Below are 13,244 nucleotides of genomic sequence, written 5' to 3'. Positions count from 1 at the left end.
TACTTTATCTTTCTAATAATAGCTGACTTTCCAAGTTCTGGCAGGCTATTCACTTTGAATAATGGGAACCTCCTCAGTTTGGTGTATGTAATACAACAAGTAGCAAAAGACCATTTGCAATTATACTTTCCAGGGAGGTGAAGGATCACTACTACAATAAAACAATGAGACGATTGATACAGTTGCAAAGCAAGTGTTGCAATATATTCTTAGTGATACCTGACCGGACTCCAGATTGAGCCATTCTGAAAAGATGCCTATTCCTGTTAGATTCCTTGAGACATCAGCTGGCTAAGTGGAACAGGATATTGGTAAGGGTTGAGTCTACAGGGGAAGAACTAACTAAACGAGCCGGGGCAGGTATCAGATCTTGTGGTGGGAGAGCATTTTGGTGATAGTGACCATAACTGCCTCACATTCTACATAGCTATGGAGAAGGAGAGGATTAGGCAAAACGGGAGGATATTTAATTGGGGAAGAGGAAACTATGATGCGATTAGACATGAGTTAGGAAGCATGGACTGGGAGCAGTTGTTCCATGGTAAGGGAACTATAGACATGTGGAGACTGTTTAAGGAACAGTTGTTGGGAGTGATGAGTAAATATGTCCCTCTGAGACAGGCAAGAAGGGGTAAGATAAAGGAACCTTGGATGACGAGAGCGGTGGAGCTTCTAGTGAAAAGGAAGAAGGTAGCTTACATAAGGTGGAGGAAGCTAGGGTCAAGTTCAGCTAGAGAGGAGTACATGCAGGCAAGGAAGGAGCTCAAAAATGGTCTGAGGAGAGCCAGGAGGGGGCACGAGAAAGGCTTGGCACAACGGATTATGGAGAACACAAAGGCATTTTACACTTACGTGAGGAATAAGAGAATGATCAAAGAAAGAGTAGGGCCGATCAGGGATAGCATAGGGAACTTGTGTGTGGAGCCTGAGGAGGTAGGGGAAGCCCTAAATGAGTTTTTTGCTTCTGTCTTTACGAAAGAAACCAACTTTGTAGTGAATGAAACCTTTGAAGAGCAGGTGTGCATGCTGGAATGGATAGAGATAGAGGAAGCTGATGTGCTGAAAATTTTGTCAAACATTAAGATTGACAAGTCGCCAGGCCCGGACCAGATTTGTCCTCGGCTGCTTTGGGAAGCGAGAAATGCAATTGCTTCGCCACTTGCGAAGATCTTTGCATCCTCGCTCTCCACTGGAGTCGTACCTGAGGACTGGAGAGAGGCAAATGTAATTCCTCTCTTCAAGAAAGGAAATAGGGAAATCCCCGGCAATTATAGACCGGTAAGTCTCACGTCTGTCGTCTGCAAGGTGTTAGAAAGGATTCTGAGGGATAAGATTTATGACCATCTGGAAGAGCATGGCTTGATCAAATACAGTCAACACGGCTTTGTGAGGGGTAGGTCATGCCTTACAAACCTTATCGAGTTTTTTGAGGATGTGACTAGAAAAGTTGATGAGGGTCGAGCTGTGGATGTGGTGTATATGGACTTCAGTAAGGCATTTGATAAGGTTCCCCATGGTAGGCTCATTCAGAAGGTCAGGAGGAATGGGATACAGGGGAACTTAGCTGCTTGGATACAGAATTGGCTGGCCAACAGAAGACAGCGAGTGGTAGTAGAAGGAAAATATTCTGCCTGGAAGTCAGTGGTGAGTGGGGTTCCACAGGGCTCTGTCCTTGGGCCTCTACTGTTTGTAATTTTTATTAATGACTTGGATGAGGGGATTGAAGGATGGGTCAGCAAGTTTGCAGACGACACAAAGGTCAGAGGTGTCGTTGACAGTGTAGAGGGCTGTTGTAGGCTGCAGCGGGACATTGACAGGATGCAGAGATGGGCTGAGAGGTGGCAGATGGAGTTCAACCTGGATAAATGCGAGGTGATGCATTTTGGAAGGTCGAATTTGAAAGCTGAGTACAGGATTAAGGATAGGATTCTTGGCAGCGTGGAGGAACAGAGGGATCTTGGTGTGCAGATACATAGATCCCTTAAAATGGCCACCCAAGTGGACAGGGTTGTTAAGAAAGCATATGGTGTTTTGGCTTTCATTAACAGGGGGATTGAGTTTAAGAGTCGTGAGATCTTGTTGCAGCTCTATAAAACTTTGGTTAGACCGCACTTGGAATACTGCGTCCAGTTCTGGGCGCCCTATTATAAGAAAGATGTGGATGCTTTGGAGAGGGTTCAGAGGAGGTTTACCAGGATGCTGCCTGGGCTGGAGGGCTTATCTTATGAAGAGAGGTTGACTGAGCTCGGTCACTTTTCATTGGAGAAAAGGAGGAGGAGAGGGGACCTAATTGAGGTATACAAGATAATGAGAGGCATAGATAGAGTTGATAGCCAGAGACTATTTCCCAGGGCAGAAATGGCTAGCACGAGGGGTCATAGTTTTAAGCTGGTTGGTGGAAAGTATAGAGGGGATGTCAGAGGCAGGTTCTTTACGCAGAGAGTTGTGAGAGCATGGAATGCGTTGCCAGCAGCAGTTGTGGAAGCAAGGTCATTGGGGTCATTTAAGAGACTGCTGGACATGTATATGGTCACAGAAATTTGAGGGTGCATACATGAGGATCAATGGTCGGCACAACATAGTGGGCTGAAGGGCCTGTTCTGTGCTGTACTGTTCTATGTTCTATGTTCTATGTTCTAACTAACTGATCCTGTACTTACTAATCTGAAAGAATATGACGTTAATATCTGAGATATGTGTTGAAAAGTACAGCTTCTTGACTAGGTAGACCTTCAGAATTTATTGCCATTTTTGGAACAATCTCAAACTAGGGGCACAGTTACAGAACTAGGGGGCATTCATTTACATCTAAAATGCAAAGGAATTTCTTCTCTTAGTAGGTGCTGAATATTAGGAATTCTCTATCTACAGTTGGAGGCTAGATCACTGAAAGCATTTAAAGTGAGGTAGGTAGATTTTTGAACTATCAGAATTTAATGGGGTAATGAGCTTGCACGTTAATGGGAGTTGAGGCCTGGGATAGATAAACTACAACCTTAAACAATGGCAAAGCAGACTTGAGGGGATAAATGCCAGGGAGTGGATTGAAGTTGGTTAGAGAGGTTAGAGTAGGGACAGAAAACAATGGGTTCAGTGTTCCCAATATTTCAGTGGAGGAATTTTCTATTCAGTCAGCGATGGATTTTAAATACAAATCTGCCAGTTTAGAAAATGTGGAGGAATCAAGAGGAGACAACTGAAGTAGAGTTGGGTGTCTATTTGAAAAGTAACACAAAATCTTTGAAAGTAGAAATTTGAAAGACTCTTACTAGAACTATCAGGCAAAATGACACACTGAACATTTCTCGGGGAATAATTAAATGCAGTTACCTAGAAGACATTACACTGATCTGATTGTGTTTTCCAAATGCCTTAATGTCAGTAGTAAAGGTATCAAATTGGAATTTAATTGGTAACATTTAAATTTACACGAGAAGATGAACAATTAATTTCCGGGCCCAACTAACGTGATACCAACATGATTTACACTACCCAAATGCCTAAATAACGGACAGAAAGTTAACAGAAGATCTGATAGAGGCTTTCAAAATTATGACAGGGTTGGACAGGGAGGAACTGTCCCCGCTGATACAGGATCGAGGGCCAAATGTTCATTTGAAGTCCGGATGGGCCGAAAGGCCGGTCTCTAAACTCCATGTTCGTTAAACAAAACTGCGAAAACAAACAATTACTGTAGTTGCTGCGGCACAAAAAAATTAATATTTAGAACGATTCCGGCTGTCGTTTGCTGGTCACTTTGAAATGTACAACACCAGCCAGAGATAATCCAGCTCATGAGTAACATTTCAGTTTCTGCAGTGTTTGTGAAAGCGGGTTAACATAACGCTGTACAATCACACAGTTATTGTGGGCACTGACAAAATCAGAACCTCTACTTTGTCCCAGAAAATGCTAGAGTAAAGGTGCAGAATAAGAGCAGTGTTCCCCAGGTTTGCGCAGCAATCTGGCACAGCCTACCTAACGGCATAACCGTAGCTACATCGAAGTGAAGACATATTCTCACTTAGTTCTAAAACCATCTTAATGAATACAAGTCGACGCAATTCACCTACACAGCCAAATAAATCAATTCATCTGCCCAAAGCTTAGCTCGTTTCAGACCTCAGCCTTTAAAGGCCCGTGCACATGCGCACAACACAGACAACGTGGGGGTGACGTTCGGAGACCACCGCCAATGCGCTCCGAATGCGGCATGGGGTTCGCACTGTCTTCTGGGAGTTGTAGTCAATTCTTCCGCATATTGCGCATATTACGGACGGTATACGCGGCCGGATTCGACTTCAATTCGCGACACGCCCCGCGTGCCAACCGGACCGGAAACGACGCAAGGCCCCGTCGCTCAGCGATCGGACTTCTCGCCGTGCGCCATATTGAGTTTGAGAGAGAGGGTGAAGATGATAGGATGAGCGGCTGGACTGGTGTCGTCTTGCAGAGGAACACAATGAGAACTCAGCAAACCTGTCTTATCAAAATATGAAAGGGACAACGTAGAAGTTCTGATTTTGTCAGTGTTTAAAGTGTTGACTCAACTGTGAGCCGCCTGCTTTACCGGATATTTTTGTTTGGTCTTCACCCTCCCTCCCCCCCTCTGTCTCTCTTTAACTTGCGGTGGAAGCAAGTTGTGTCCCGCTCTGCTCCGTTTGCGGTTGAGGCAGTTCGCACGTTTTTACATTTAACGACCAGCGTCTCTCGCTGTTTGCTCAGCCTTCCTTGTGTTTTTACTGTGAATCGGGAAGGTTGTTTGAAGACAGAGCTGGTGATTGCTTCTGAGTTTCTATTTGTTTATTTTTCCTTCGTTTTGGATTGAATTCCGCCCGTTGTGTTGAGGTAGCTTGGAGACTGAGCGGATTGAGCTGCGAATACCCCAGGCAGTCGTCGTCTAATAAACGGATACAGTTAAAAATGTCAAGCTGTGTACCGGTGGACATGGTAAGAAGTATTGCACATTTTATTTATTCTTCCGCTGTCACTTCCAAGTTCGCAGTGTGTTTATGTTAAAGGATTGTGTTTACGAAGGTGAGTTCTCGTTTCTATGACTAATCATGTCGAAGTGGAGAATAACCAGGGAACCGTGGGTTGCGGTTATTTGCTTGATACAAATTTTATTTGGTGATGTCTTTAAACTGGGGTTGGATAATCAGCGGGGCTTTGAAGAGATGCGTTTTCTCAAATTCTTTGTGCCTTAATAATGCGTTAATATATTTTATGTACGCAGGCAATCGGGTGGTTCCTACTTTGAATGTTTGGTTAAGCCAGCAACGGGGGTAAAATGCAACAGAACCGGTTTGCATACGCTCACCTTTTGAAACGTAATTTGACAAACTAATTTTTCAACCATTGAAAGTGTGTTTCATGCATCATTGCATTAATGTTGCATTTGCTCATACAGCAATGATGCACAAGTTAAAATGTGAGGAATTACGTGGAGTTTTTTTATGCTGAAGCAATATTTGGTCATCGGTTGGTTCCCGTTTTTCGATGTTAGGGAGAAAAACATGACTGAAGTTTTTGAATAATAATACTACAGATATTAACCAGTCTCGATTGACTCGGTGTTTCATTTCAAGTGATTAAACAAGGTTGTAGAATTCTAAGTTTCCAACTTTCTAAAACAGTAACCACATATTACAAGAAATAGTAATAAATAATGTATTTTCATTCTGTTTTATTTTACTAATTTTATTTAATAACTACTTATTTTATTTCTTCTATATTACTTCTCACGACTATGGCATTTGTAAGTGGAAGTGTTGACAAATAGCAAAATGGGAGTATTACGATTTTGAAACGACTACATAATGTCACTAAATGGATGTAAGATATAATTCATTTGAGTAAATGCTAAATGATTTTACAGCCAGTTAAGTGCTCCTTGAAGTGTAATCATTTTTGTTATGTAGGATATGCAGCTTTCAGTTTGCGTGCAGCAAGGTCTTGTAAACAGAATGCAATCATCTGTTTCAGCAGTGTTGTACAAGCAAGCAGAGATTGGCCAGGACACAAGCTATGATGCCTCTACTGTACAAAATGCTACCTTGCAAATTTATATGTTCATTTGAGAGGGAGAGATCCTTTTTCTGTGAAAGGCAGCACCTCTGATGGCCAAGCTCACTCTCGGTAGTGAGCTCCTGGATTATATGTTCTCCAACCTTTTCCATGCATTCAAAGATGCCATCTATAATTTCTACAGTACTGTGCTGCTCCCATAGACGTAGAAACTGGCTGCTTCACGTTCCAGAATGGTTTCCACAGCAGCCAGATGCACTCTAAAATCACTGCAGATTTTTCTGAGTTACTCTTTGTTGCCATTTCTCAAGAGACGTACTACAAGAAAAAAAATCAATTCTGTTTCAGTGGTGCGGTAAATAACTTCTTAAAACAAGCATCGAACTGTAAAGGCAGTGTAATCCAATGTTTACTGAAATACAATTTGTTTAATTTTTGAGATTTGAAAATAATTGTTTGCTCAAACCTCATTTAGTATGGAAATCTATATTGATTTTTAAAAATTAAGATTTACTTAGGTCATATGACAGGGCCTTTTTGGCAATGGGTAGGAGAGAGTGAAGTAGGCAATAATGTAAGGGAGCTTGATATAATTAGAATGTTGTTCTTTTAGACCTGAAGTTAGATTAGATTTAAATTAAAGATTTAGATCTTATTGTCACATGTACTCCAGTACAAAAGCGCAGATGTACTGTGGAAAATGTTCAGTGTTGCCACATGGTGCCATCTTAGGTACAAGTACCTGTGTATAAAAACTTAAGGTAGAAAGAAGTAAGGAACAAAGTTAAAAATTAAACATTACAGTCACTCTTAGTGTTTAAAAATACTGTTAAAAATTAAACATTACAGCTTTCAGTTGTTTGCAGCTTTTGCACAAGGTATTCATATGTCATTCTGAAATCTGAAGATCCTGTCATAATTAAGATTGGGGAATTGGAATCATGTTATATTGTGCACCTAGTCGGTAGTAATGTTATGTCTCTAGACCGGTCTGATCGTATGAGCCCCTCCCTTTAAAGTACTTGCAATTAGGTGACTTGCTGAGACTGTATGCAGCTCAGGCGAATCAGCTATTACTTACAGCAGGAAAGGAATTGAAATGGAATAGTAAATGGAAAATATTAACTTCAGTTTTTGATCTTATGGAAAGTAATACTAAAAAGACAGATATGACCTTCGGGTCCTCACTATTCCAGGAAAATAGCGACATAAAATTTTGCAGATTCTCTCATCTGGGCATTACCTCACTGACTTTTTTCAGTTTAACAAGCAATAAGATTAATTGGAATAGGTAAAATGCCATTTGTTTAATTTAAGTTTCAGTTTTGTACTTTTTTTAATGCTGTGAAGTTGGTAAGTGTCCCCTGATGTTCTATTGAGTTTGAAACTTGAAGTGACAGTTTATAATAATCTTTAGATTCGTTCGTTTTTGAGCAGGTTTGTTCAGCTAGTTATAAGAAGTACATTCCTAAGTTTTGTTCCGTGTGACAGCATATTCAGGACATGATTTAAAAGGAGAAGGAATTTTTGTAAGAACAACACTAAAAAAATGTGAATTGTGATTGTTTAATTGCATCAGGTGATTTGTATTTATTGGGAACGCCTCTGTTCAAATAATATCAGGTCCAGAAGGCTGTTATGGTGCAGTGGTCGTGTTTCTACCTCTGAACCAGATGACTGGATTTGAGTCACCCTGCTATAGAGATGTGTCATTGCATATCTACAAAGCTTGTTTAAATATAAGGTCTGGATGCTTGTAATAGTATGCATGCAGGCTTAAAGAGGGATTTAATAAAAGCACGGTATTGCAGATGCTGGAAACAGCTTTGGTTGTGAGTACATAGTGAGGTATGTCTGCTGTATTTTGCTATTCTTCCTAGAATGGCTAACCAAATCATGGTGAAATGTGTGATTTCATAGGATGATTAGCTAGTTTCCTCTCATCTGAAAGTAGTGTCACTGGTTTGTAAAGGATAAGATATTGTATTCTTTGTCCTGTTTGAATTTTTGCTATAGATACTAATTGAATGAGAAATGGATTAAGTTTCAGCGTCTTCTACACAATGTGTATTTGAGAGTTTTACCAGTGTATTATAAATCCATAAGCTATCTGGGCGACGCACCTAAGCAGCATATCTGATATTGGTTTCCTTTTGGGATTTGTTACTTTGAGTTCCATGGTAGGGTGAATTTGTGATCTAAGTGATGTGTCAAGTGCAGCGCTGAGATAGAAGTATGTTTTTTTTGTGCATTGTCAAACCTAGATCAGACACGAAACCACACTTCTGTCACCATGTTCAAGTGGATCTTTCCTTTTGAAGAGCAAATACTTGGCCAACTCCTCCCTGGATCAAGATCATTAAAACAGGTAATAGGGTTGTCTGTGCCCAAAGTGACTGATTTGTTTGCATACATAGGTCACTATTTAACAGTTAACACGTTGTGTTTAGATCTTTTAAAATATTTTATGGAGATACAAGCGTATACTTTGTGTTTTACAACCTTGATTGTAATTAGAAGACTCTTACAATAGAAACACCTTTTTGTTTTGATTTCTGACTCTTTTTCATTTTTTCTTCACTACAGTTCAGTCAAGGTAATAACCTTGGTGAACCAAGAAAGGCAATGTCTAGTTATTTTAACAGGCAGTGGTATTTGAGGAAAACAGTGCATTATTTTGTGCTGGACTGTTATGTGTCTGCATTTTAACATATGTAGATGGGCAACTATTTCAGCAAGTGCGCTTTGTGATTTAGGTGGTTCTTAACTTTTGTAAGTTTTTTTTGTCTTATTGCACTTGTGTTTTCTGCTTTGACATTTAATTCAGTACTGATATCAATGTGGGAATCCATTTGCATGCTCTCTCAAACCGTTTTCATTCTAATTTGTTCAAACTGTGGTTGACTACTCCTCCACTGTGTACACTGCTGTTTCCTGTAACCTTCTGAAAAATAACACGTGACAAAACACAAATGAATTTAAATATTTTGCCCTCATGCATAGTTTTTCTTTCTCACTGCTTCCCTACTTAGACAGTTTTCTTTCAGCTTGTAGGCATTATATTTAGTAATTCTTCCAGAAGAACAGTTTTCACTTCCTTAGTTCCTTCTGATCTAGCAAAACAACTCTGACAGCAAAGAAAGTGGTAGAAATCAAGCTAGATGTTTGGTCAGAGACATCTTAAATGAGAGTGATGTACTGTAGTAAATAAGGACTTCGGTAGTTATGCAATTTAGTGTGATGCCCAGTAGGCTAGAGTTGTGGTGGAGATTACAGGATAGGACTTTGGATTGGAAAATGTTGTATGAATGGGTGAAACTTGGCTATGAAAGAACTGTTTTTGAGATTATATATCTTTGGTAGGATTGGCAGTGGTAGTAGGCAGTGCTGATGGCCTCGGTAGGCGAATGAACTTTGCCAAGAATAACCTACGGTATAACCTAGGAGTAACCAAGAAAATCCCTGTTATCTTTGCACATCACAAACCACTTTCCCTAGTTCAGCACCAGCTTCCAATTTTTTAATTAGGTCAAGCTGTCAGTATGGTGCTGTTGATGTAAACCTTAGATTGCAAGGCGTCTGTCAGTTTTGCTTAAAATATTTACCAATACTGCAGTTCATTCAATTCTGTTATTCCTAATTGTAGCATAATACATAATCAATAAGAATACTACACATAATTTTATTATTTAAACTGCTTTGTGTATTCTGTCAAATTTTAAGCAGGCCTGTAGATTGCGAGCATTTTGCCATTCTGCTTTATGGTCCTCTCAACTTTTGCTTTTCTGGTTTGAGATGTCCACCTAAGGGTGTGATCAGGAGTTGATCCAGTCCATCCAAAGTTAGTTTTCCTTCAACTAAGTCAAATTTGTAACAATAGTAATTTCATGTGGAAGTATAAGAAAAAGCAGTAGAGCATTTATAACTTTCTTTGTTCGATTACCTTCCACCCCCTCTCCTGTCCAGTGAAGTGGAGGCTTCATAGCTTCTGATTATTCTCCCTCATAACAGGTCACTGAACTTGTAGTTAAAAACGTAACTTTTCATTTCTTACTTTACCAAGGATCCAGTTGAAATTGAGGCACTATTGGCCAATTTCTATCCTGTATACAAAGTAATATTGGCCCATAAATGAAAGTGAAGAATATTACAAGCTTTTGACTAAAATTAATGATTTCAGCTTGCAAAGCAATTCAGTTATTTCACAGCTTAGTAAATGTGTAAAAAAGTTAGATATGGTAACACACAAAGTAAAACTAGAACCACTTCACCTGCAATTTGTTGATATGTTATATGACTCCACATATTTCATGCATTATGCTCATAGATGAGTTGCATACTGATGCTATCTACATAATGTCCATTATGAACTTATTTCCCCAGTAGTCTATTGTGCTCCCTATGAAACAGATTTATCAGAAAAAATAGTTTTGAAATTGATTTGGAAAGATTAGTACACAATGTTTTAGTGAATTCGTATTGGTGAATAAATATTAAAGGATAATTGGCACTCACTACTCTTATAACAAAGCAGCGAAATATTGTAGTATTTTGTCTTTCTGAGGTTGCTGAATTATGTGAAGTTGTCAGAGATAATGAGAACTGCAGACGCTGGAGAATCCAAGATAACAAAGTGTGAAGCTGGATGAACACAGCAGGCCAAGCAACATCTCGGAAGCACAAAAGCTCCTGAGATGCTGCTTGGCCTGCTGTGTTCATCCAGCTTCACACTTTGTTATGTGAAGTTATCATGCATGTTGGTATTAAGATGTTTTCATTTTGGAATTTTCAGTTGATGTGCAAGTAATTTCTAACTGAAGATTAAAGTGTAGATTATTGGAAATTACTAAATATGTGCTTGGAGGAGTGTTGTTTCTGAATCTTGATAATTGTATAAAATTTAGGTAATGTCTTCAGTTAAAGATGGCTTTGGAATAGCTTCTTTAAGGATCTTGAGAACCTGTTGTGTCTGAGCTAAATGTGATTGATTTACTGGAGTTCAGGTGACTCTCGTCACTTAGGTCAACGATGGAGAGGTCTTCGAAATCATATTGTTTTGTAAGTCATATGACTTTCGTGTTTCTCTTATTGTTTTGTAAATGGGAGTAGAATAACAAAATCATTCTAATTTTTAGCTGTGATGGGAGTCTTCAGCCTCACATCTGCAGTTGTTGGAAGATGGAGAACGTCCTAATTGCACTAGTATAATTTCAGCAATGATATCACATCCCCTTTAGCCAAGACACAGATGCCAACAGAGCGATGTGGATAATTGTCCTTGAATTTGAGTTGTGCAAGTTGTCATGTTTAGAACGTAGAACATTACAGCGCAGTCCAGGCCCTTCGGCCCTCAATGTTACACCGACCTGTGAAACCTTAAGCATGCTAAACAATGAGCTCCTTGGCTTAATAATGTAGCTGTTAAAACTCACAGTGCAACTATTCTGGTTACTAACTAGATTTTTCCTGCCTCTCATTTGTTACATTGCAGTAATTTGAAATTTGCTAGGTAATTGCAACTTGCTGATTTTGTTTTTAGAAATCTGCAATAATACCAATGTGTGATATTGAACAAGAAATTAAGTAATTTTTTCATTGCTTCACTGTGGATATGTTGCATCAACTATTGCATAGGTGTTTATTAATTTAAGTTTCAGGGGTAATTTGATTGAAGTGGTGTTTATTTTGATTTCATTGTAGCAATTATGAATTTTTTCTGACTTAGGTAGATTTGTGACAAACTTATTTTCAATTGAATCTGATATCTAAAGGTATTGTTACTTTGAAATAGCTCATTCTTATATACAGATCTATTGTTGCCATTATCCAAATAACCATGTTGTGTGCTTTCATGGTGAATGTTAATAGATTGCTTGAACATGGGAGTCCATTATTCAAGACGAGACTGCGGAATAGTTGGAAGTGCATGGAAAATACGGTTGACAAATCTGTTAAAATTTTTTGAGGGAATAATAAGCAAGTTAAGCAAAAGAGATCCAGTGGAGAGTGGTCTGTTTGGATTTCCAGAAGATTTTTGACAAGCTGCTGCACGGAAGGCTCTTAAGTAAGATAAGAGCCCATGATGTTGGGGAGAAAGTATTGGCATGGATGGAGGATTGACTTACTGGCAGAAGGAGGGAGTGGGAATAAAGGGCTCTTTTGCAAGTTGGTGTTGCTGACTTGTGATTCTACAAGGATCAGTGTTGGGACCACAACTATTCACTTTATACATTAATGATCGGGACAAAGGAACTGAGGACATTGTTGCTAAGTTTGCAGATGACCACATGTAGATGGAGGGACATGTAGTGTTGAGGAAGCAGGGAAGCTGTAAAAGGACTTGGACAGGCTAGGATGGTGAGTTAAGAAATGGCAAATACAATGTGGAAAAATGTGAGGTTAAGAACTTTGGTAGGAAGCATAAAGGCATAGACTATTTTCTAATTGGGGAAAGGCTTCAGAAATCTGAAACGTGAAGGGAATTAATCATCGTTCAGAATTCTGTTAAGGTTAACATAAGGTACAGTTGGTAGTCAGGAAGGAAAATGTAATGTTAGCATTCATTTCAAGAAGACTAGAATGCCAGAGCAGAGATATACTGCTGATGTAGATTAGGCTGCAGTCAGACTGCTTTTGAATATTGTGAGCAATTTTGGATTCCATCACTGAGCGACGATGTGCTGGCTTGAGGGTCCGGAGGAGGTTTAGAAGAATGATTCCAGGGATGAAGAGAATATCATATGCAGAGCAATTGAGAACTCTTGGTCTGTACTCGATGGAGAAGGTCAGGGAGAAATCTGATTGAAACTTAGAAAATACTGGGAGGCCTGGATAGTGTGCACTTGGAGAACATAGTGCCACTAGTAGAAGAGACTAGGACCCAAGGGGACAGTTTCAGAGTGAAAGGGCTACCCTTTAGAACTGAGATGAGTAGGAGACTCTTCAGAGGGTGGTGACTCTGTGGGACTCATTGCTGCTGATGGCTGTGGATGCCAAGTCATTGAGTGCAGTTAAGTCAGAAATAGATGGGCTCTTGATCAGTAAGACGATCAAGGGTTATGAGAAAAAGGCAAGCAAATGGGGTTGAGAAACATATCAGTCATGATTGAATGGCAGAGCAGAGTTGATGTGTTGATTGGCCTAATTCCTCTCCGATATCTTATTGTCTTATAGAATAATACAGTGCAGAACAGGCCCTTCGGCCCTCGATGTTGTGC

The 13,244-nt window shown here is 39.7% G+C and overlaps 1 protein-coding gene across 7 annotated transcripts in view; it reads left to right on the top strand.

Annotated features, from left to right (window-relative positions):
• Positions 1-4,357: 4,357 nt before the first annotated feature.
• Positions 4,358-13,244, top strand: part of ubl3a (ubiquitin-like 3a) — a 77,884-nt gene continuing 68,997 nt past the window's right edge. Inside the window, exons 1-2 of one of the 7 annotated variants that reach the window (XM_048532799.2) lie at positions 4,358-4,950; positions 8,292-8,395. In XM_048532799.2, the coding sequence (XP_048388756.1) occupies positions 8,321-8,395 (75 nt within the window). In that variant the 5' untranslated portion in view covers positions 4,358-4,950; positions 8,292-8,320. Of the gene's footprint in view, positions 4,951-5,275; positions 5,331-6,265; positions 6,383-8,291; positions 8,396-13,244 lie in introns of those variants that run through there. The other 6 variants (XM_048532798.2, XM_048532797.2, XM_048532800.2 and 3 more) reach the window with 6 other exon arrangements.

The sequence above is a fragment of the Stegostoma tigrinum genome, chromosome 6 (genome assembly GCF_030684315.1).
Source record: "Stegostoma tigrinum isolate sSteTig4 chromosome 6, sSteTig4.hap1, whole genome shotgun sequence".
NCBI classification, from domain to species: Eukaryota; Metazoa; Chordata; class Chondrichthyes; order Orectolobiformes; family Stegostomatidae; genus Stegostoma; species Stegostoma tigrinum.
Note: the sequence above shows the minus strand (reverse complement) of the source record. Positions and strands in the feature narration are given on the sequence as shown.